Raw genomic sequence first — 22,196 nt, forward strand, 5'->3', positions numbered from 1 at the left:
CGATCCTCACAAGATCTCCTTCTCTACTCCCCTCTTATCTCCTCCTCCCACAATCGCATACAAGATTTCTCCCGTGCTTCCCCCCTACTCTGGAACTCTTTACCCCAACGTATCAGACTCTCGCCTACCGTGGAAACCTTCAAAAGGAACCTGAAGACCCACCTCTTCCGACAAGCCTACAGCCTGCAGTAACCACCGCTCCACCATACCACTGCATGACCAGCTCTACCCTCACCTACTGTATCCTCACCCATCCCTCGTAGATTGTGAGCCCTCGCGGGCAGGTTCCTAGCTCCTCCTGTACCAGTCGCTGTCACATTGTGTTCAAGATTATTGTAATTGTTCTTGTATTATACCCCTTTTTCACATGTAAAGCGCCATGGAATAAATGGCGCTATAATAATAATAAATAATAATAATAATAATTATTGCTGCACTTGCTATATTATGTAGGAACAGTGCAACTCTTAGCGCCCCATATAGTAGAAATGGGGCGCCAGAAATGCCCACCTGTGTGCCTCTTATGTAGTAATAATGCCTCCTTTGTGCTCTCCTGATGGGAAAATTGCTCCCTAAAAATAAGAAATGCAGTTTGTTTTTATTTTTGTCCCATTTGCATCCTAAAAAGTAATCACAAAATAATAGCATGTGTGCACCCTATAAAGTAATCGCATTGCTTTTTGCCCCCTAATAAGTAATAATGCCCGCTGTGTGCACTTCTTATAATTACCTGTGTTCTCCCTATAAAGTCATCATGCCCCTTTAGTTCCCATTTAACAATTAATATTACCCCAAGTGTCCCAACAAAGCAGTAATGTCCCCTTAACAATTAATTATTATCCAAGTGCAATCATAATGCCCCCTCAGCTCCACAGAAACTAATAATGTCCTCCAGGGGTATACATAGAAACCATAGGACCCCGCAACAAAAGTCCAGATTGGGTCCCCCCCACGTTCCACCCCAAAAATAAAGTAATTGTCGAAGCGAGATCATAGTGCATAGGTGCAGTCACAAAAAAGGGCTTATCTCCCAACTTTTAAAGACAGGGAGAAGATATGTATAGCGACACATACAGAGAAATGTTACCCCCATTGAAGCCCTTAACTGCTGCCACAGTGATTTTCTCCCTCAAATTTTGACCCTACAGTATGCTGACCCCATAGAGACTCCAGAAAATGATGCTCCCCTCCGTGATCCCAAAACAGTATCATGTCCCCACAATGCCCCGCACACAGTAGGAAGCTCCCATAGTTCCCCCAGACAGTAGGATGCACCAACAGTATTAAGCCCCCACAGTCTCCCACACAATATAAGGCCTCACAGTACCCTCCAACACAAGTACTGACAAAAAGAAAAAAGAACTAGAAACAAACACTCACCTCGCCCTGTTGCCCTGATGCATTCCTCTGGACTGAGGCTACATACAGTAGGAGCGATCTGATGAAGTCATCGTGCCTGCTGTGCTGAGACTCAGACCGCCCAGGCTGAACGTTGAAACGGGGAGGATGAAAATATTGCTGAAATCAATCTCCCAACTTACGGATCCCATAGCGGGCCTGCAGTACCCCATTGATTTCTCCTGTCCTCCCCCCTTATATTGACTAATGCCCCCGGGCAGGGCCGGCTCTAGGTTTTTGTGGGCCCTGGGCAAAAGAGTCTCAGTGGGCCTCTTTAACACATACCACAATTCATGATGCACAGATACCGCAGAGAAATATATATATAGTACAAGGACAAAGATTTCACTTCTTACATTACATGAGCGATATCTATAGTAAATTCTACAAAAGCTGAGAAACCGGTGAATCGCTCCATACAGAATACTAGCCCCATATAACGCTCCATACAGGATACTGGCCCCCATATAACGCTCCATACAGGATGCTGGCCCCCATATAATGCTCCATACTGGATACTGGCCCCATATAACGCTTCATGCAGGCTGTGCCCCCCACATAATGCCTCATGCAGGCTGTTCCCCCCACATAATGCCCCATGCAGGATGTCACCCGCCCTTATAATGCCCCATGCAGGATGTCACACACACCCCCTCCCTTATAATGCCCCATGCTGGATGTCACCCCCCCTCCCTTATAATGCCCCATGCAGGATGTCACGCCCCCCTCGCTTATAATGCCCCATGCAGGATGTCACACCCCCCCCACCCCACCATATAATGTCCCATGCCTCCATAAAATAAAAAAAAAAATCAAATACTCACCTCTCCTCACCTGCTGCCGCTGCTCTGGACTCCTCACGCGCAACGGCGTCTTCCGGCTCTGCGCTATGACAGCTCAGGAGAGAGCGCGGTGGAAAGACGTCACCTCACCCTCTGACCTGAGACGTCACAGTACAGCAGCCGCGGAAGAGACCGGACCTGCTGCGGCGGCTCGGGGAGAGGTAAGTATTATCCCGCTGGCTGCTGGGGCCCTGTTCAAGCGGGGGGGGGGGGGGGAGCTGACACCGCTCTCCTCCGCTCACGGGTCCCATAGCGCAGTGGTGTGCCCGACGGCGAGTGGGCCCCCCCCCGCCTGCTCAGGGCCCCGGCACTTGCCCAGGTGCGCCGGTTGCTGACGCCGGCCCTGCCCCCAGGATCCCCCAAAAAATATCATTACACAGTCACCCCCCCCCCATTAAAGTGTGAAATAAGAAAAAAAATCAATTTCACCTAATCCTAAATCCTGATGAGTTCTCCAGCTCATTCAGTAGCCAAGTACAGGCGGAGTGTTGTGGCCGTGTCACTGTGCCGCCTGTGCCGGGACCCTGATATCCCGTGTGCCCCCCTGCTGTTCTGTAGGTGGGCTCCAGGTCTCTGGGGCCTATAAAACAGAGAGTGGTAGGGCAGGGAGCCCATAACTATCTGCTCTACCGCAGGGTGTAGCTGTATTAGCTTCCATTAGAGTCAAGAGCTGTAGTCGCTCCGTGTGGGCCCCACCGGTTAAGTGGGCCTGGAGTGGGGCGCCGCCCCACTGTCCACCCACTATCTACGCTAACGATCTAACGATTGTCATCTATTTCTCTATCTGATGCCAAAATCACTAAGAGTTATGAGAAAAAATACAACCCCAAAAAAAACCCCAAAGATGGAATTGACGACATAAATAACAAAGATCACAACTAGGTCATCACAAAAAAAAAGAACTTTTATTTCTCATCGATAAAAAGCCATGTAAAATGTGTCTCCTTTAATATTTCAGTGATTTTTTTCAAAACCTGGAAGCTGCATTTATACATGAATATAAAAGGACGGTCCAGAGAAGCGGCAGAACATGTCACCACGTGGTAACTCCTTCCTGACGCCTCCTCGGTGATGTCTCCTTAGACTATTGCTCTTGAATATTGTTTCCAATATCTTTTGGCAAGAGAGTAAAATGAGTACAAGTCGGCACAGATTTCTGGGTGGGGTCCGGGCGAGCTATGGCAGAGCATGCACCAGGTTTATATTGTATTGCAAGCACTAAGAACCCCAGTCCCCAGATCAATATCATTTTACGTCATAGAACAACTAAAAAAACCTATATAAGCCAGGGCTCCCATCTACACAAAGTGAGGCGGCCATTTTGTTGTGGCCTCATTTGTATATTTTCCCCATCTCTGATGTAAGAAATATTGGAGTCACCATAATCTAATATCTTAAAGCCGAATATCCTATACAATATCTCTGCTAGGCCTCCATTTTTTTTTTTAATTTGTCCATGTGGCGACTGCACTCATTAAATTCATGACGAGCGGTGGTATATCATCGGTGTTGATGAATCGGGGCCTTAGTCTTTATTTTTTATTCATTTTGACAAGTTAAAATTACTTTTGCAATCTTCTCCCGCTAACTGTGAGAGGGATCCAAAACAAGTCTGTGCAGCCTGAAGAGGCAGTATATTCTATAGCAGGAAGTCAAGTCATTGTGTAACTCCATAGCTGGCAAATTAAAAAGTGCAGCTGTAAGGTTATAGAATACTAATTATACTATGGGCATAGCAAAATATTTAATTTTATAAGCAAAGGATTTTATGGGCCCTCTAAGGCACCAGGATCTATGTCTGACTTCAGCCTCTGCTCCTGGTATAGTTGGTTATACTGCTATACGATTTCATTAGAGATAGGCTTTAACAGAAAAGAATCCTTTCTGATTTCACCAGTAAGCTAAGCCTCCCAAAGGCAGAGCATAATTTTAATTTTATAGGCAAAAATACTTTATGGGGCCTCTAAGGTACCAGGATCTAGGTGCAACTTGAGCCTCTGCACTCGGTATAGTTATATCCGTATAATATGTATATTCAATAGAGCTAGGCTTTAAAAGAAAAGAATCCTTTCCTATTGAAGCAGCTAGCTAAACCCTCCAGGGAACAGCGTAATCTGTAATTTTTTTTTTTAGCTTTCTAAGGCACCGGGATCTAGGTGCAACTTTAGCCTCTGCACCGTGTATAGTTATACCCCTATATGATGTAATTTCAGTGGAGCTAGGCTTTAACAAAAAATAATCCTTTCTCAAGTAATCATTTATCTTAAACCCTCCAGAGATTAATCTTTAATCTCATAGATAAAAACAATTTTTGGACTCTGTCAGGCATCTGAACCTAGGTCCACTTTAGCCCCTGCACTGTCTATAGTTATTCCTCTATACAAAGTATTTTTAGGTGAGTTAGGCTTTAACAGAAAAGAATCCTTTCCTAGCTAAACAGCTAGCTAAACCCTTTAGGTCACAGCATAATTTTTAATGTTATAGTTAACTTTTTGGGCCCGATAAGGCACCATGACCTGGGTGCGACGTCCACCTTTGCACTGTGTATAGTTATACTTCTATATGAAGTATTTTTAGGTGAGTTAGGCTTTAACAGAAAATAATCCTTTCCTATTTAAGCAGCTAGCTAAACCCTTTAGGTCACAGCATAATTTTTAATGTTAAAGTTAACTTTTTTGGCCCGATAAGGCACCATGACCTGGGTGCGACGTCCGCCTTTGCACTGTGTATAGTTATACCTCTATATGAAGTATTTTTAGGTGAGTTAGGCTTTAACAGAAAATAATCCTTTCCTATTTAAGCAGCTAGCTAAACCCTTTAGGTCACAGCATCATTTTTAATGTTATAGTTAACTTTTTGGGCCCGATAAGGCACCATGACCTGGGTGCGATGTCCGCCTTTGCACTGTGTATAGTTATTCCTCTATACAAAGTATTTTTAGGTGAGTTAGGCTTTAACAGAAAATAATCCTTTCCTATTTAAGCAGCTAGCTAAACCCTTTAGGTCACAGCATAATTTTTAATGTTATAGTTAACTTTTTTTGGCCCGATAGGGCACCATGACCTGGGTGCGACGTCCGCCTTTGCACTGTGTATAGTTATACCTCTATATGAAGTATTTTTAGGTGAGTTAGGCTTTAACAGAAAATAATCCTTTCCTATTTAAGTAGCTAGCTAAACCCTTTAGGTCACAGCATCATTTTTAATGTTATAGTTAACTTTTTGGGCCCGATAAGGCACCATGACCTGGAAGCGACGTCCGCCTTTGCACTGTGTATAGTTAACCCCCTATATGAAGTATTTTTTAGTTAAGTTAGGCTTGAACAGAAAAGAATCCTATCTAACCAGGATTAGAAGAAATGGCATAACTCTTGCCCTCATTCAGTAAGTGTATATGCAGCAATACCATACATTGCCCACAGACAAGAGTGGCGCTGTTTTTTTTTTTAATCCTCGAGAAAACCTTTAAAATATCAGATATTAGTGATTCCAATACTTTTAAATATACAGAAAACAGAAGACAAAACGGAACGACAAAATGTCCGATGCTACTTTAGCGCTAATCTGGGTCGTGACATCACCTTTTACCTCAAAACTCAGTGATGTCACTCGGTCCCAGGCACAAGAATGGCTCAGCAGACAAAATGGCCGCCTCTGCATCTCTGGCAATGATTCTAATTAGTATTGCTTCAGGCCACAAAATGGCTGCCATCCCCACCACCACCACACGCATCCCAGTGTTGCACAATTACAGCCGTACGGTAGCCGGATCAGCGGTGATTCGTTATACAGACGCATACAAGAATATAAGATATTGTGACTCGTCCACATGCAGGAAAAGGAAATAATACATAGAGTCAGTATTTAAGTTTTTAGCAGCCATTTCCCTTCCGATGCATAATGATGGTTCCCACCACTTCCTACGGTACATTTATCCTTACGGTATTATTTATTTTTTAACAAAAAAAATAGAGGGAACCTTCTTGCGTGCCTGTAAATTATAACTGTACATTATAATCCGTGTGACTGTACATATCCTTGGCTTATTCAGAATGGAAAACAGATAGGCCGCCATCCTCCCCTTAGTAATTATGTAAACTTGCGAAGAAATATATATGGCGGCATTATTTACCTCAACTCATTTTTGAAAAATGACGATTCTGAATAAAAAATAGAGGCCGGATAAATATATACAGTATATATATATATATATATATATATATCTCGAGGCTATAAACACACCTAAATTGGTGGATAATCGTTCCAAACTTTGTTGCTTGGGACGGTCTCGGTGGTCTTGTTGACCATAGCAACCATTCAACACTACTGGAGAAATAAAAGTAGTCACTGACGGTTGCTATAGGCAACAAGGATTCACGTCCTCACTTATGGTCAGTTCTGATACCTGGGCCCAATGTAGTTATTCGCACCAGTAGTCCTTATAAAGTAGCCCATATATAGAATTGGAGCCCTGCCCCAAACCGGGTGAGGGACAAACCCTGATTAAGGCCCATGATGAAATCAAATTTGTCTCATCTCCAAATTTGGATGAATGTTCCACCTGGAATAGGAAGTAACACTTTTTCCTCTGAACTTGCCCAGAGAGACTCTAACTGTCTTCTTTAACCTCACCCACCCAAGACCTAGTAGGGACCCTGTGGTGAAGTAAGGCATTTAGCTTGTATTTAATGACTTTAACAATGCCTGTTCAGCGGTATAACAAGTGGCACACAGTGATTAGTTGCCCTGACAAAGGGTGCGTTGGGGCTCAGGAGCTTCAAGTTACACCTCTGGGCCTGCTCACTAAAGGGGTTATCCTATGAAATAAAATGAATCACAGATACACATGGTAAGTGACAAATGTATGAATGCTCGGGACACTTTAATAGGACGTCACCTCCCCCAACCATTTCGCTCCCCACCGACAAACCAAAGACCCTCACAGAGGACTTAAGGGCTGCAACAGTGCAGACGGCATAAGGACAAGTGAGGGACTTGGACAAGTAAACAAAATGTATTTTATTATTTTAACCCCTATCTGGCCCTCCAAAGAAGACAGCAAAATGGCAGCCAGCTAGGATTTGTGCAAGCTGAATCCCCAAATATTTTGGGTTCACCAGAACACAAATTTTGGGGGAAAAATTCGTAGCAATTTTGATTTGTTACGGATCGATTTGGTCACCACAAAAATTAGCACCAAAGATTTGGCATCAATTTTTAGGTAGTGCTGTCTCGTTTTGTTTAAAGGGTCCTTAAAGACGACCTACCATCAGGTCAAAAGTGGCCAGTTTTTGCCCTTATTTTTTTCCTACTCCTCCCCTGAATGTTCCATTTTTTTTTTTTATAAATCCGCCATACATTTCCAGAGATATTGGCCTTTTTATTTAGTGCTTTATGGTCTTTACTAAGGGGGTGTGGCACAGAAGGTTTTCTAAGGGCGTGTCTTTATGCTGCTCTGCATAATTACCCAGTTGGCTCCACCTCTTCTGTAAGGACCATAAAAATTAGCACTAAATAAAAAGGCCCATATCTCTGAAACCGTATGGCGGATTTTAGAAATACAAAAAGCGTAATATTCAAGGGAGCAGCGGGCATAAAATAAGAGCAAAATATGGTCACTTTTTTTACCTGATGACAGATACTCTTTAAGGCCCACATCTAGTCATTGCTGGTAAACTGGAAGAGCAGCAGATATGGAGTAGCTCAAAACTTCTGTAAAAAAAGAAATATTCTGTAAACTTTTACACCTTAGTCCGACTTCCTAATACACAAGTGTAAACACAGACAGAAAGATGTGTATAGATGTGAAATTAATGGGGCGTTATCACAGTGCAATATATCCGAACCCACGCAGGATCTTTCCTGAGATATATTTTCTGCTTTAAAATATTAAGTAGTAAAAATATTCTTCTAGACCAGACAAGGCAGAATCATTATTTTAAGGCTCCAATATTATTATGCAAATTTAGGTAATTATATTACAGTCGCTCCCATGGGGACATGAGCTGAAATCTTTTACCGATAATGGAAAGTCTGAGCCAGTGAGTTGCAAAGGATTACAAATGTCCAAATATTAATGTCTTGGTTGGGGGTGAGTTTAAAGGATTCTCTATAAAAATTTAAAGGGCTCTGAAAAACAGCGCCACACTTATTCATGGGTTACTCCTGGTATTGCAGCTCTGCTTTTGCAGTGAATAGGTCGCAGCTGCAATGACACACGCAACCTGTAGAAGAGAGGGTAAAACTTTTTTTTTTTTAACCCTTAACAACCCCTTTAAAGAGAAACTGGCCCCAGTCAAAAGTGTCTTGTTTTTACTCTTAATTTATTCCTACTGCTACCATGAATATTATTTTTTTTCCGTAGTTTTTAAATCCGCCATATGGTTCCAGAGATATAGGTCTTTTTAGTTACTGTGACATTTTAAGGTTTTTTCAAGGAGGCGTGGCTCCCAGGGAAATAATGCAGACATGCCCTAGAGGATCTTATGAGCCACGCCCCTTAACAAAAAGGCCAATATCTCTGAAACCGTATGTCGGATTTAAAAAAAAAAACGAAAAATGGATTACTCAGGAGAACGAACAGCAGAATTTAAACAATAGCAGAAATTTTACATTTTTGACCTGGTGACAGGTCCTATTTAAGTCTAATCTATTATGGTTGAATATGATTCCTGTTTTGCGAGTATTATAGGTCTAAAACAAGTCTGTGCTGCACAGAGAGGCACTGCACTACATAGCAAATATAACTTCCTGTGACCACTTCAGTGCATATATCGATGCATACCCAACGTGCAGGAAGTCAAGAACTTGACTAAAGAGAAATGGGGAGGGTACAAGAGAGTATTTTAAATGTCTTAATATAATTTATGGAATATTTTCCCTGCCAAATGGTAAAGAATACTATGTCCGGGAAATGTGAAAAGTACCAATGAAAGTATAGATTGGTGGGTCACCGATTTACATTTCACTGGATCAAATTTTGGTGAGTATTGCACAGAGAATTTTCACCATTCCCGACCATGCAGAATTAGCCCTTAAATTAGTGTAAACCGCTCTACATTGGGTGGCTATGGCTTGAAAATGGACACTTGCTAATACAAAAATATGTGAAAATCTTGGCACTATCTGACTGTGTTTGCTATCTTTTTTTTAGAATAAATTAGATGTGAATCAGAGATTAGATTTAAAAAAAAAAAAAATCTGAATTAAAAATAAAGAATCTTGTGGTATTCATTGACTTTTTTTGTGGCAAATTCTTCAAAATGACACACATGATTTCTGAAATAAAAAAAAAAAATCCTACTAATTTTTCCCATTTACTATTTTACCTTTATTACAACTTTTTAGTGCAAAAAGTTACAACTTTTAGCCCCCAAAAAAGTTTCATGATCTGCTAGAATGTTGCAAAATTTGCGGAAAAACAAATTGAGACGTACATGAAGTCATTCCAGACATAAACATTTTCTCTGCGTAAACATATAAAATAGACTTAAAAAAAAGGCGTAGATCAAAAGACGTAAATGAAAAAACAACACAAAAAAAAAATGCAATAATGAATCGGGTCCCATTAAGTTTCGAATCAAATTTGCAAATTGTAGCACAATATTTATTTAATTTGGAGCATTTTTTTTAACAAAATACCTCTACTGGAGTCATTTTGCAATTTTTCAAAAAGCCGCTATATGGAATGCTTAATATTAATAATATTGGCGCACACCATAAAAAAGCTAAAAAAGGGTGCATTTTACTCAAAATAATTGGAGTAAAAGCAATAATAACGGAACCCTATAATTTATTATCCCACCTGCTTAAATAGCAAGAGTATGATCACCCAAGGAGAATGTGCGGCACTTTGCAGAAGCAACATTGTAGATCAGATTTTGCCAAATCTGCATGAGAAACCCACACTGCTTCTGCACCGAAATTGATTGCAATGCAAATATCCATAGCATGACAATTTATGCTGCGGATTTTCAGTAAGGATTTTACTCTCTAAGCGCCTGGTAAAATCAGGGATAAATTTGCCATTGAACAGCTGCCCGTGGATATTGTCCACTGAAAATATCTCCCATTTTTCTAGGCCTGCACAGAATTTCCCTCATTGAAGCAGCGGTTTGTGCTTCACAGCTGACGTTCCAACAGTAAATTGAGAAAGAAAGCTGTAAGTCTTATTAAATTGCAGGAAATGCACATTCAGCAGCAGCCGTCAGCTGTGTGCACAGCATGATGTCATCCATGTTGGATAGAGCTGATAGACAGTTCTGCAACCACTGCTTTGGTCAACATACCCCAGAGGTTGGAGTAATTACTTCTTAATGAATATTAGTAGCGTGCATAATCAAGTAGTCAGGTCTATCGTGGGCCAATCATCCCAAGAGGATTTTGCGGTAAATTATTTCTAAGAAGTGGTTAATGAAAAATAACGTAACAGAATACCAATATGGAAAAATAGGTCCTGGATCCCCGGTCAGGGGTGGTATGGTCCAGCCAAGCATTGTACTACTACATGCCTGACATTCAATCTAATGGACCACCTTGTAACATATATAATGAGGTGGGTCCACAAAACAGGACAAATTCTCACTAGAGTTGGTGCGAATCGATTTGCACAACAGAGTGTATCGGTAATCTGTGTCGGTTAGACGGAAGCCGTTAGAACTGTCTCTTATCTGACGGCACCCAAGACTTTTCTTTTGATTAGCCAGCCTGGTGCAGCATAATCGTTGCTGCGATATGCACATGTGATGTTGCGCCAGGCCAGGATTCAGGGGGTAAAAGATGGGGAGGGAGACACAGGATACGTGGGGGGGTGGGGGCCGAAGATGGTGGGATAGATAGGATACAGAGGGCAAAAGATAGGGGGAGAGAAAGGATAAAGGGAGCAGAAGATGGGGGGTAGACAGAGGATACGGGGCAGAAGATGTCGGACACATGATACAATAGGCAGAAGATGGAGGGAGATACCTGTACACAGTGGGCAGAAGATAGGGACAGACAGAGGGTAGATGGGGGGAGACATAGAATACAGGTGGCAGAAGATGGGGGAGACAAAGGATACAAGGGGCAGAAGATGAGGGGTAGACAGAGGATACAGGGGGCAGAAGACGGGGGAGACAGGATACAGTAGTCAGAAGATGGGGGGAGACAGGATACAGTGAGTAGAAGATGGGTAGTTACAGGTGGCAGAAGATAGGGTGACAGAGGATACACTGGGCAGAAGATGGGGATACAGAGGTTACAGGTGGCAGAAGATGGGAGGGAGGCAGTGCATATAGGGTCGTTCGAATCGATTGGTGCAAACTCTAGTTTTCGTATGACTTCCGTATAATAACTGAGGGGCCCTCCCTAGTATGGTATAAAGACATGGGTTGTCTTGCTGACACCCCCCTTAATCTCACACCTTCACTTGCCTTGTTCTATAATGCCTTGACCAGAAATCATACACAACTCAAACTCATGAAAGCAATGGAGCCAATGGAAAGTTGCATATTGTTTGTCTCTATTGAATGCCTAAATGAAAACCATCAATTGGCATATCTTACAAACACTAGGCACTGGCTTGGAGGACCCCCCCCCCCATCATGATGCATAACTTTAATGACCCTCAAGTCAAACCTGACGTAGGAGTGAAACAATAACTCCAAAATCGGTGATGGATATCTGGTCTTGGGTGAAGCTCTCAACTTTGGGCTTCCTTTTATGATAGTTAAGTGACATTTATAGACTAAATGTTAAGTTTCAGATATGTCTCTCTCCTTTAGGCTATGCAGATGGACCTTTTGAGGATTTTTTTTTAGAACAGATCCTTTCCAAAATATTACTCAAGAACTACATTTCTTTGGGAAATCTACTTTTCATTTGAGGAGTTTTTTCAGAGTTTTGTTTTCCTGAAAAGGTTTTGAAAAACGCCCAAGTGGGAAAAAAAAAGTCTGCATGTCACTTCTTTGAGGCGGATACTGATGGAATTTATTTTTCCAAAACTCTTCAAAACTGCTTTAGGAAAAGTAAAACTTTTCCCAAAAAGGAGGGTTTCCTGAAGAGGATTCCACTTGAAGAAACCTTCAAGGCTCTAGAATGCTTTTCTTTTTTTATGCTACATCGTAAATTTAAGTAAATGAAAAAAAAAAAACGACACAAAACTTTCAGTACATTCTTCATGTTGGACTGGTGGATCAATATACTTTAGACTAATGCAAGGGTAGTAGAGCAGAGGTAGCCATTGCGACTTAGTCCTGCTCCCTAAGGGGGCTCAGTGGACCATTTGACACAAAGAAAGATACAAGTATTAGAAATGGCAAATGGTATGTGTAGGGGGTGAGTGGGCTTTGCTGATTTTGCATTGGATAACAAAATTTGTGGACCAAGCTCCATCCTTAGAGAGATTCTGCTTTTTATTAAATTCCCAATGGGAAATGATCTGTTTCAAGGTTCCAGGACATAGATCCTTAAACCCTCTGAACCCCCGGTGAATCTTGGTTGGACATTATTGGACGTAAATCACTAAAAAAATAGAACAGTGTGATGGCTTGTTTGGCACCCGAGGTCTTATCGGGTTGTCCCTTTTATGTCATCTGGTCTATGGCTTTATTAGATTTCGTAAGTGAAGATTTATCGAGGTACTTGCTATAGCTGCCAGTCTGGTAAAGTGAAGAATAGATGGAAAATCTTTATATTCGATCAGATGTAAATGAGGAAAGAAAAATATGTTTAGATGACTTTACAAAAGAAAGCAGTAAGTTTTTTTTTTTTTTGCATCGTCTTGTTCCTAGAATTTCGGAGCCTACATTAATGACACATCTATGTACATGAAGTCATTCCTTTGTACATGCTGGGTTTATTAACAATATGTCATCATATATAAGGCATATGTACAGTGTACCTATGAATGGATAGATCTTTTTTTTTTATTTTTCCTGGCCATAAACTGATGTTTTTGTTTTTACGTTGGATGTAAAATCCCCTTCTAATCCCAAGAAGGTCAAGAACCATCAAGAATGGGTCATGTACAAACCACAATAAGAGCGTGTGCATTTCATTTAGCAATTCCCAGTAACCTGGACCCTTGAAGGTTGTCCAGACCGGAGGTTGTAGTAACCTCTCACACATCTCAGTGTGGATCACACCAGCAGTGTGTAGACCTTAAATATCAGAGACCACACATATAATGGCTTTACACCTTCGACTCGTTTTCCATGTTGGTCACGTCTCCGTTCCTCTCTGTCTGATCCTCGGGGTTCTTCTCTCCGTTTTCGTTGACCAGTTCCGGATGCTGGTTGAGTTTGCTCGACACCGACCAGCTCAGCGGCATTTCCGCCTTGGTGATCATCTCCGCCAGGTCTTTGGCGCTGCAGGACGGCGTGTTGGTCTCGTAGGTGTCGTGAAAGCTGTTGTAGTCCACTTCGTAAAACCCGTCTTCAAGGGTGAGGACAGGTGTGAATCGATGGCCCCACTGGATTTCTGATGTGACGTAAGAGCTTCGAGCTTGACAGGTCATACCTAATGAAAAATACATGAAAAATAAAAAATTAAATATTACACATTCTTCTTATCACAGGCAGGACTAGGCAGACCATTAAACCTGTTCTATAAAGATGAATTTCCAGTATTCTCATTATCATCACAGGCAGTACTAGGCAGGCCACTAGGCCTGTTCTATACTCATGACTTTCCAGCATTATCATTATCATCACAGGCAGGACTACAATGAAAGATAACCCCTCTATAAACATTGGATGACACAGGCTCCCCACCATTCATAATAGGCGATATCACATCTCACCTCCTCCTCCTGTACAATGACTGATAACACCTCTATATACAGTAAGAAAGCTGGAAGTGCAGCGGAAACATATCCGTCACTTTATAACATTAGAAGCCCCCTTTAAAGAGGTTATCTAACAGAAGGAAATGCAATAAAATGAAAAAATTACTAATATTCAACTGGTCAATCACCTGCTGCTTTAGGGCCTGTGCTCTGGTGGTTCCCGCTGGTCTCTATTTACTCCCCTGCAGTGATGATGTCATAGACATTCATAAGACCGCTGCAGCCAATCACTGACCTCAAGCAATAAGCAGCACTGCAGCAGTGGCCATGCCATGCGGATGTATGTGACTCCATGACTGCTGGGAAGTAAACAAAGACCGCCCGGGACCACTGGGGCAGCGGGGAAGGTTGCCAGTGGAGTATTGGTTATTTCTCTTTTATGCTATTTTTTTTTTTAACTCCAGTAAAATCCTGTCTCAAATTAGCTTTGTCCTTGGGAATAAACCCTGAGTGGAGGGAGTCTAGTACATGTATCATTATCCCATTCTGCATTATGACTCCGCAGCATCTGGCTCTCACAGTCGACGTTGGGACCGGCCAGAGAGCTGCCGTCAGTTTCCTATCAGCCGCTTTAGTGAAACCTGTTCCATTTGTAAAATCTTGTGAAAAAACCCATTTGGAGCTGATTCTGTGCAGCGAGCGTAAAGATAAAGCGCTGCAAAATGCTGAGACAAAACCCACGGACAAGCAGCTTGTCTTACCTCCCACAGACCTGCCATCTGATCGCACAACTCGGCGCAGATCCAACCCTAAATAATTATTGTTCTGCTCTCCCCTAGAATTATCATATTCAATGGTGACCTTAGAAGAGAATAGGCCCCGTTACGGTGCCGGACTTAGACACCCAAAGCTTTATTCAGTCCCTGCAAAGTAGAGAGTCTACACCAGTGTCCAGGGAGGGTCCTCATGGGGCAATTGTCAGGTCACCACTTCTCCCCCTGCACCGTCCGGCCTAGAGGAAGTGAAAGCTGAACGTAATAACCTCAAAACACGCTGCTAGACCACCAGGGACGCTACCATCAATCCCTTCAACACCTTATACCACCAGGGACGCTACCATCAATCCCTTCACCACCCTATACCACGAGGGACGCTACCATCAATCCCTTCACCACCCTATACCACCAGAGACGCTACCATCAATCCCTTCACAACCCTATACCACCAGGGATGTAACTACAACCGGGGCAGCAGGGGCACTGCCCCGGGGCCCCAACCACCCAGGGGGTCCCAACCACTCAGGGGGCCCCAACCACCCAGGGGGCCCCAAACTGATGGTAAAAAATGTTATTTTAATACTTTAATTTCTCATAAAATACCCAGCTCCTATATTCCTGTCACCCGGAGGAGAGGAGAGACTATCATTTCAATAATTTCCAGGAGCTCTGCCAGCTGTCAATGAATGGAAACCTTCACTGGCCTGGAGAGTCTCATAGCACAAGATGTGTAACAATATGTTAGTCTGGAGATCACAGAGAGTTGGCGAGGCCGGCACAGTGCCCACTGACTGTAACCAACTCTCAGCATCATTGAGAGGAGACAGTCTCAGCAGACACAAAGATCTCTGTGACAAACTGTGACAAGCCCGGCTGCTATTTAATAAACATATAGCAGTTATTTGAAAATTGTGCAATATTTGGAATTATTCACCTTATTAATTTTCCAAACATTCACTGAATATTTAACTTCTAAAACTTGTATCATAAACAACAAAATCTATTAAAGTTCTTGTGGAACGTGGTGAAGCCTGTGTGCTGTATACAGCAATGCGTAGCAGCTTCACCACGCTCCACACAACCTCTAGTGATTGAAATGTTCAGGGGCCCCACTATGAAGTTTTGCCCCGGGGCCCCGAAGTTTATGGTTACGGCACTGATTACCATTAATCTCTTCACCACCCTATATCACCATGGATATTACCATTAATCTCTTCACTACCCTATACCACCATGGATATTACCATTAATCTCTTCACTGCCCTATACCACCAGGGATATTACCATTAATCTCTTCACTACCCTATATCACCATGGATATTACCATTAATCTCTTCACTACCCTATACCACCATGGATATTACCATTAATCTCTTCACTGCCCTATACCACCAGGGATATTACCATTAATCTCTGCACTGCCCTATACCACCAGGGATATTACCATTAATCTCTTCACTACCCTATACCACCATGGATATTACCATTAATCTCTTCACTGCCCTATACCACCAGGGATATTACCATTAATCTCTTCACCACCCTATACCACCAGGGATATTACCATTAATCTCTGCACTGCCCTATACCACCATGGATATTACCATTAATCTCTTCACTGCCCTATACCACCAGGGATATTACCATTAATCTCTTCACTACCCTATACCACCAGGGATATTACCATTAATCTCTGCACTGCCCTATACCACCATGGATATTACCATTAATCTCTTCACTACCCTATACCACCATGGATATTACCATTAATCTCTTCACTGCCCTATACCACCAGGGATATTACCATTAATCTCTTCACTACCCTATACCACCAGGGATATTACCATTAATCTCTTCACTACCCTATACCACCATGGATATTACCATTAATCTCTTTACTGCCCTATACCACCATGGATATTACCATTAATCTCTTCACTGCCCTATACCACCAGGGATATTACCATTAATCTCTTCACTACCCTATACCACCATGGATATTACCATTAATCTCTTTACTGCCCTATACCACCAGGGATATTACCATTAATCTGTTCACTACCCTATACCACCAGGGATATTACCATTAATCTCTTCACTACCCTATACCACCAGGGATATTACCATTAATCTCTTCACCACCCTATACCACCAGGGATATTACCATTAATCTCTTCACTACCCTATACCACCAGGGATATTACCATTAATCTCTTTACTACCCTATACCACCAGGGATGTTACCATTAATCTCTTCACTACCCTATACCACCAGGGATATTACCATTAATCTCTTCGCTACCCTATACCACCAGGGATATTACCATTAATCTCTTCACTACCCTATACCACCAGGGATATTACCATTAATCTCTTCGCTGCCCTATACCACCAGGGATATTACCATTAATCTCTTCACTACTCTATACCACCAGGGATATTACCATTAATCTCTTCGCTACCCTATACCACCAGGGATATTACCATTAATCTCTTCCCTACCCTATACCACCAGGGACATTACCATTAATCTCTTCCCTACCCTATACCACCAGGGATATTACCATTAATCTCTTCCCTACCCTATACCACCAGGGATATTACCATTAATCTCTTCACTACCCTATACCACCAGGGATATTACCATTAATCTCTTCACCACCCTATACCACCAGGGATATTACCATTAATCTTTTCACTACCCTATATCACCAGGGATATTACCATTAATCTGTTCACTACCCTATACCACCAGGGATATTACCATTAATCTCTTTACTACCCTATACCACCAGGAATATTACCATTAATCTCTTCACCACCCTATACCACCAGGGATATTACCATTAATCTCTTCACTACCCTATACCACCAGGGATATTACCATTAATCTCTTCCCTACCCTATACCACCAGGGATATTACCATTAATCTCTTCACTACCCTATACCACCAGGGATATTACCATTAATCTCTTCACTACCCTATACCACCAGGGATATTACCATTAATCTCTTCACCACCCTATACCACCCTGGATATTACCATTAATCTCTTCACCACCCTATATCACCAGGGATATTACCATTAATCTCTTCACTACCTTATACCACCAGGGATATTACCATTAATCTCTTCCCTACCCTATACCACCAGGGATATTACCATTAATCTCTTCACTACCCTATACCACCAGGAATATTACCATTAATCTCTTCACCACCCTATACCACCAGGGATATTACCATTAATCTCTTCACTACCCTATACCACCAGGGATATTACCATTAATCTCTTTGCCACCCTATACCAGCAGGAATATTACCATTAATGTTTTCACTACCCTATACCACCAGGGATATTACCATTAATCTCTTCGCTACCCTATACCACCAGGGATATTACCATTAATCTGTTCACTACCCTACACCACCAAGGATATTACCATTAATCTCTTCACCGCCCTATACCACCAGGGATATTACCATTAATCTCTTCACTACCCTATACCACCAGGGACGCTACCATCAATCCCTTCACCACCCTATACCACCAGGGATATTACCATTAATCTCTTCACCACCCTATACCACCAGGGACGCTACCATCAATCCCTTCACCACCCTATACCACCAGAGACGCTACCATCAATCCGTTCACCACCCTATACCACCAGGGATATTATCATCAGGGCCGTAACTACAACCGGGGCAGCCGGGGCACTGCCCCGGGGCCCCAACCTCCCAGGGGGCCCCAACCACCCAGGGGGCCCCAAACTGATGGTAAAAAATAGTATTTTAATACTTTAATTTCTCATAAAATACCCAGCTCCTATATTCCTGTCAGACAATGTCACCCGGAGGACAGGAGAGACTATCATTTCAATAATTTCCAGGAGCTCTGCCAGCTGTCAATGAATGGAAACCTGCACTGGCCTGGAGAGTCTCATAGCACAAGATGTGTAACAATATGTTAGTCTGGAGATCACGGAGAGTTGGCGAGGCCGGCACAGTGCCCACTGACTGTAACCAACTCTCAGCATCATTGAGAGGAGACAGTCTCAGCAGACACAAAGATCTCTGTGACAAACTGTGACAAGCCCGGCTGCTATTTAATAAACATATAGCAGTTATTTGAAAATTGTGCAATATTTGGAATTATTCACCTTATTAATTTTCCAAACATATTCGCTGAATATTTAACTTCTAAAACTTGTATCATAAACAACAAAATCTATTAAAGTTCTTGTGGAACGTGGTGAAGCCGGTGTGCTGTATACAGCAATGCGTAGCAGCTTCACCACGCTCCGCACAACCTCTAGTGATTGAAATGTTCAGGGACCCCACTATGAAGTTTTGCCCCGGGGCCCCGAAGTTTATGGTTACGGCACTGATTACCATTAATCTCTTCACCACCCTATATCACCATGGATATTACCATTAATCTCTTCACTACCCTATACCACCATGGATATTACCATTAATCTCTTCACTGCCCTATACCACCAGGGATATTACCATTAATCTCTTCGCTACCCTATACCACCAGGGATATTACCATTAATCTCTTCGCTACCCTATACCACCAGGGATATTACCATTAATCTCTTCACTGCCCTATACCACCAGGGATATTATCATTAATCTCTTCACTACCCTATACCACCATGGATATTACCATTAATCTCTTCACTGCCCTATACCACCAGGGATATTACCATTAATCTCTTCGCTACCCTATACCACCAGGGATATTACCATTAATCTCTTCACTGCCCTATACCACCAGGGATATTACCATTAATCTCTTCACTACCCTATACCACCATGGATATTACCATTAATCTCTTCACTGCCCTATACCACCAGGGATATTACCATTAATCTCTTCGCTACCCTATACCACCAGGGATATTACCATTAATCTCTTCACTGCCCTATACCACCAGGGATATTACCATTAATCTCTTCACTACCCTATACCACCATGGATATTACCATTAATCTCTTCACTGCCCTATACCACCAGGGATATTACCATTAATCTCTTCACTGCCCTATACCACCAGGGATATTACCATTAATCTCTTCACTGCCCTATACCACCATGGATATTACCATTAATCTCTTTACTGCCCTATACCACCATGGATATTACCATTAATCTCTTCACTGCCCTATACCACCAGGGATATTACCATTAATCTCTTCACTGCCCTATACCACCAGGGATATTACCATTAATCTCTTCACTACCCTATACCACCAGGGATATTACCATTAATCTCTTCACTGCCCTATACCACCAGGGATATTACCATTAATCTCTTCACTGCCCTATACCACCAGGGATATTACCATTAATCTCTTCACTACCCTATACCACCATGGATATTACCATTAATCTCTTTACTGCCCTATACCACCATGGATATTACCATTAATCTCTTCACTGCCCTATACCACCAGGGATATTACCATTAATCTCTTCACTGCCCTATACCACCAGGGATATTACCATTAATCTCTTCACTACCCTATACCACCAGGGATATTACCATTAATCTCTTCCCTACCCTATACCACCAGGGATATTACCATTAATCTCTTCACTGCCCTATACCACCAGGGATATTACCATTAATCTCTTCACTACCCTATACCACCATGGATATTACCATTAATCTCTTTACTGCCCTATACCACCAGGGATATTACCATTAATCTCTTCACTACCCTATACCACCAGGGATATTACCATTAATCTCTTCCCTACCCTATACCACCAGGGATATTACCATTAATCTCTTCACTGCCCTATACCACCAGGGATATTACCATTAATCTCTTCACTATCCTATACCACCAGGGATATTACCATTAATCTCTTCACTACCCTATACCACCAGGGATATTACCATTAATCTCTTCACTACCCTATACCACCAGGGATATTACCATTAATCTCTTCGCCACCCTATACCACCAGGGATATTACCATTAATCTCTTCACTACCCTATACCACCAGGGATATTACCATTAATCTCTTCAACACCCTATACCACCAGGGATATTACCATTAATCTCTTCACTACCCTATACCACCAGGGATATTACCATTAATCTCTTCACTATCCTATACCACCAGGGATATTACCATTAATCTCTTCACTACCCTATACCACCAGGGATATTACCATTAATCTCTTCACTACCCTATACCACCAGGGATATTACCATTAATCTCTTCACCACCCTATACCACCAGGGATATTACCATTAATCTCTTCACTACCCTATACCACCAGGGATATTACCATTAATCTCTTCAACACCCTATACCACCAGGGATATTACCATTAATCTCTTCACTACCCTATACCACCAGGGATATTACCATTAATCTCTTCACTACCCTATACCACCAGGGATATTACCATTAATCTCTTCGCCACCCTATACCACCAGGGATATTACCATTAATCTCTTCACTACCCTATACCACCAGGGATATTACCATTAATCTCTTCAACACCCTATACCACCAGGGATATTACCATTAATCTCTTCACTACCCTATACCACCAGGGATATTACCATTAATCTCTTCAACACCCTATACCACCAGGGATATTACCATTAATCTCTTCACCACCCTATACCACCAGGGATATTACCATTAATCTCTTCACTACCTTATACCACCAGGGATATTACCAGTAATCTGTTCACTATCCTATACCACCAGGGATATTACCATTAATCTCTTCACCACCCTATACCACCAGGGATATTACCATTAATCTCTTCACTACCCTATACTACCATGGATATTACCATTAATCTCTTCACTACCCTATACCACCAGGGATATTATCATTAATCTGTTCCCTACCCTATACCACCAGGGATATTACCATTAATCTCTTCACCACCCTATACCACCAGGGATATTTCCATTAATGTTTTCACTACCCTATACCACCAGGGATATTACCATTAATCTCTTCACTACCCTATAGCACCAGGGATATTACCATTAATCTCTTCACCACCCTATACCACCAGGGATATTTCCATTAATGTTTTCACTACCCTATACCACCAGGGATATTACCATTAATCTCTTCGCTGCCCTATAACACCAGGGATATTACCATTAATCTGTTCACTACCCTATACCACCAGGGATATTACCATTAATCTGTTCACTACCCTATACCACCAGGGATATTACCATTAATCTCTTCACTATCTTATACCACCAGGGATATTACCATTAATCTCTTCACCACCCTATACCACCAGCGATATTACCATTAATCTCTTCACTACCCTATACCACCAGGGATATTACCATTAATCTCTTCACCACCCTATACCACCAGGGATATTACCATTAATCTCTTCACCACCCT

The 22,196-nt window shown here is 42.1% G+C and overlaps 1 protein-coding gene across 4 annotated transcripts in view; it reads right to left on the minus strand.

Moving 5' to 3' along the window:
* Positions 1–3,123: 3,123 nt before the first annotated feature.
* Positions 3,124–22,196, minus strand: part of KCNJ6 (potassium inwardly rectifying channel subfamily J member 6) — a 296,106-nt gene continuing 277,033 nt past the window's right edge. For all 4 annotated transcript variants that reach the window (XM_073668411.1, XM_073668412.1, XM_073668414.1 and 1 more), the window contains exon 3: positions 3,124–13,735. In XM_073668411.1, coding sequence (XP_073524512.1) covers positions 13,410–13,735 — 326 coding nt within the window. In that variant the 3' untranslated portion in view covers positions 3,124–13,409. The remainder of the gene's footprint in view (positions 13,736–22,196) is intronic.

The sequence above is a fragment of the Phyllobates terribilis genome, unplaced genomic scaffold (assembly GCF_046119375.1).
Source record: "Phyllobates terribilis strain yellow unplaced genomic scaffold, ASM4611937v1 Scaffold_2__4_contigs__length_985480577, whole genome shotgun sequence".
Taxonomy (NCBI): Eukaryota; Metazoa; Chordata; class Amphibia; order Anura; family Dendrobatidae; genus Phyllobates; species Phyllobates terribilis.